Consider the following 4,051-nt stretch of genomic DNA (forward strand, 5'->3'; position numbering starts at 1 on the left):
TCCCTTTAGAAATACCAATACAATTCAAAAAATAAAGGGCTTTTAAAAATTTTGTTTTTAATGTTTTATTTATTTTTGAGAGAGAGCATGAGCGAAGGAGGGGCAGAACAAGAGAGGGACAGAGAATCCAAAACAGGCTCCAAGCTCTGAGCTGTCAGCACAGAGCCCGATGAAGAGCTTGAACTCACAAGCCGTGATCATGACCTGAGCTGAAATCAGGCACCCAATTAATTAAAACCCATCAGAGGAAAATGTTAAGCACTAAAATTTGTAGAGGAGAATTCTCAAATAGATCAGGAAATGGTGACATCAGGTAGCCTCCATAAGTGAGGCAGAAGGTAGAGGTAAAAATAGAATTCATTACATGCCTTTTTAAAGAGCAGTTAAAACTCTCAGGTTTCATTCCATTTTTTACTCTGGCCAACCGAAGAGGATAAAGTAGAATTTCTCAAGCCTGGCACTATTGACACTTTGGGCCAAAAAAATTCTGTGGGGGTGGGGAGAGGGGTCCTGTGTAGTGTAAAATGTTTAGCAGTTTCTCTGGCCTTTACTCACTAGATGCACCTCTTACCCCAGAATTGGACACAAAAAAAGTGTCTACAGACATTGCCAAATGCACCTTGGGGTCAAAACTATGCCCAGTTGAAAACCACTGCTATAGAAACATCTCAGAGGAATCTTTTTAGGAAATTCTCCTGATGAAGAAATGTTTATTTAACATTCAGCAACTCCTTTACTTTTATTTTTTCTTTTGTTAAATTCAGGAAAAATTCGATTTAATGCTTTAATTTAGCATGCTACCATTCCTAAAAAAAAATTTTTGTCCATTCATCCATGTGTATATATGCATTGAGAGAAAAGGAATGTTATTGGTGGTGGCATTTTTTTGTGTGTGACATTTTAACTTTGTACTCTGCTATGCTTGACTATTCATAGTGACTATGAATCATTTCTGCAAAAACAAGTCATTGTACTAAAAAATAAAAATCTAGCTGAGGCTCACAAATAGGCAGGCAGTAATCACTGGCTCTTTCTTCTTAACTACATTAAATTATCTTGGGCAAAAAAATGATAGCTATTGTATATAAGGTCCAGTAATTCAAAAAATCAATTCTAGTCATTAACACCATTGTTGAGATTGGGGTGGAGAAAAGCACTGAAGTAGGCATAAATTTTGCTGGTAATGTAGTTACAGGATTAGGTGGGAGATTCAGATATCTGAGTGCGTAACAGTCACTAATCAAAGACCAGGCATACATGAACCAAGGATTATGATCAATCTAATTCTAGGCCACTTGGCAAAAAGAAACAAACAAACAAACAAACCCACCTCAAAATAAAATAAAAAAATTAATGCTCCAATCTCTACACAACAGTATTACATGTTATTTTTTTTTTGTGCTTTTTTCATAGTTCAGAAATTTTCTACAGCGCTTTTATAAATCAGAAAAAAACTTCACAAAAATTGATCAAGCCTGAAGGACTCATTAAGATTTAATTGTGGTTTAACTTCCAATTTAATGCCTTGAATAGTTTTGAAAATGTGAACAAATTTTAAATTTGTCAAAACCTCTAAGTAAATAAGCATATTGACTGTTAAGACTGTGGGAAAAAAACACATTTGTATATTACAAGGCAAAGTCCCCTTCAATTGCTATCAAATTACTCTAAAATTGAACAATTCAGGAATAGAGACAGAAGCACCAGGAAGGAAAGGGGAAAATATGACCAGAATTGCAGACTACAAAATCAATTCCCAGACTGGCCACAATAATCTAGAACACTAAAGATCAACCTTGGCCATCTGGCATATCTGCCACAGATCTAATTACTGGAAGGTAAGAAAACTGCCTCCTTGTTACCACCTTTCCAATATACCTTGTTATTAACAGTAACTACAATGCAGTGTTAATTTTATCAGTTTTCTAGTCAATAAAGGTGAACAATTTAGTTGTAAAAACATTAATAGGAATATAGTATTTCCATATTGCTCACTCAAGTTATTTTCTGATTTAGAACACAGAAGTATTAAAAAAACCTTAAGACATTTTTTTTTTCCTTCTGTAACTGTAAGTGTCCTTGAGGCAAAAAAGGTTGTTCAAGGTTCTGGAGATGAGAACAAAATGGGAAGTATGAATCCCTCCCTTTAAGTCTTTACTATATACAAAGAATATGCCAACTTGATAAATGGGTAAATCTGACTTTACAAATCACACATCCCCCTCCCCCACCATGAAAGCAATGTTTTAACATTTATTATTTTGTAAAACATTTATTACACTATACCTCTTCTGTATTAGACAACAGACTCAAGTGGATTCTCAGTTTCTTATTGAGATAAAAAATACCTGGTTTCCATACCAAACTATGAGAAGAAATACGTAGAACATAATCAAGAGAATGGCCTGAGTTGAAATAACAATCTCCATGTATTATTTTATTAAAATTTAACTTTTACAGTTCAAGCAGTACATTGATTTCTGAAAAAAAGCGAGGTATGTACAAGAATAAAAATTCTGACTGATGTATATAATGGGAGTCATTTGGGAAGTCAGACAAGCGTTAGAAGTGGAATTTAGAAATCACAGATTAAAGAACTATGATTTCAACGCAAATATCTCGCCCCAATTCATAAATAATTTATTAACTATAATAATATGCTGTTTATATTTGGGGGTGGTAGTGGAATGATTATCTTAAACTGAAGTTTATCTGCACCACCCAAAACAAGAAATTGTGCCACTATAATGAAAAATGGATTCATTCTAACAATGCTATCTATTTAAAACGGAACCCACACCTAATTAAACATGAAATTCCAGATTACCCAAGCATGCTTTATGTCAAAAGACACAGGATTTTCAGCACTGAACTGACCAGCTTTTAGAGATACATATGTTATTACTTGAGAAATTTCCTCCTACCATTAAGGTTGAAGATCCAACCACAGAGCTAGGACTAAACAGTATTAGCGTGTCAATACTACCGCCAGGCTGTCCCAAATAGCCGGCACTTAATTGTAGTCGGCCCCACAGAACAAAGAGGCCAACATGCCTCCAGGGATGACAGTGCTGCAGTCTGAGGTCGCTGGGAATGTGACGAAAAGAGATGGGGAACTCCACGGAACAGGCCTAAGACCTTTGTAGAGATGGCCTACGCAGACACACAAACACAAAAACAACAAAAAAGCGCCTGGGAGAATGGGGAGTAGCTTTCACGAAAGACGGGGTGTTGGGGGAAGACTACCAGCTCTCTTCGCTTCTCCCATCGGGGTTATCTTCCCATCTCCACTTCTCTTCTCGGCCACCCGGGTCAGCTCTTTGCAAGACTCAGGGCCCTAAAGCTGAGTTGGATGACCGCGGGAGATAGGGAGAGAATGGGGACGGAAGGCACTCCCCTGTTGGGTGGGGTACCACGTTACCGACGGGCCGCATCCAGCCCAGCTCGGGTTCCCTTCTCTTCCGCATCGTACGCTTAGCACCCCTTAGGCCACTAAAAACCTCCTTACCCAGCTCGCCATGGAGCACAGTCCCAAGACGTTCCCCATTTCCGCAACGTCGCAGGAGCAGAGGAGGGCGACAAAATGGAGACAGTATCTCTCCACCCTCTCAGGCCTTATTTACTATCAGCGAGCCACTTCCGGCGCATAGCCCACCCCGCCCCTTAGCTTTGCGTCACTTCCTTTGAGGCCTGTATTAGGTGGGGTGGGGGAGGGTGTCGGGTTAAGATTGCGCGTGCGCGTGCGCATGCTTGGAACCTGAGGTGTGTTCTGCAGAGCGGAATCTTTTAACACTGCGGGCATAAAGTGCCTGGCTGATGCAGCCGGACTGTAGTTTATTTACCACATTAAGAAAACGTTGTGAGAAAATCTCACCTTTACTTAATATTTATTTGAATTTGAGTTACGTAGAGGCTGAAGTGGTCGTTAATGATTTTGCCCTCGTCCATTAGTGGAATTTCTCACTTCTGGAGGATTGCTTTCTCTTTCTCGATGCTCATCCGTTCATCCACTTATTTCTAGTATTTAACACTTCTGCGTCTTTTCCTCCCC

At 39.1% G+C, this 4,051-nt stretch overlaps 1 protein-coding gene across 1 annotated transcript in view; it reads right to left on the reverse strand.

Annotated features, from left to right (window-relative positions):
- SERINC1 (serine incorporator 1) overlaps positions 1–3,627 on the reverse strand; it is a 35,449-nt gene extending 31,822 nt beyond the window's left edge. Inside the window, exon 1 of the mRNA XM_042939731.1 lies at positions 3,509–3,627. Within this exon, the coding sequence (XP_042795665.1) occupies positions 3,509–3,547 (39 nt within the window). The 5' untranslated portion in view covers positions 3,548–3,627. The remainder of the gene's footprint in view (positions 1–3,508) is intronic.
- Between the last annotated feature and the right edge of the window lie 424 nt (positions 3,628–4,051).

This window comes from Panthera leo, chromosome B2 (assembly GCF_018350215.1).
Source record: "Panthera leo isolate Ple1 chromosome B2, P.leo_Ple1_pat1.1, whole genome shotgun sequence".
Lineage (NCBI taxonomy): Eukaryota > Metazoa > Chordata > Mammalia > Carnivora > Felidae > Panthera > Panthera leo.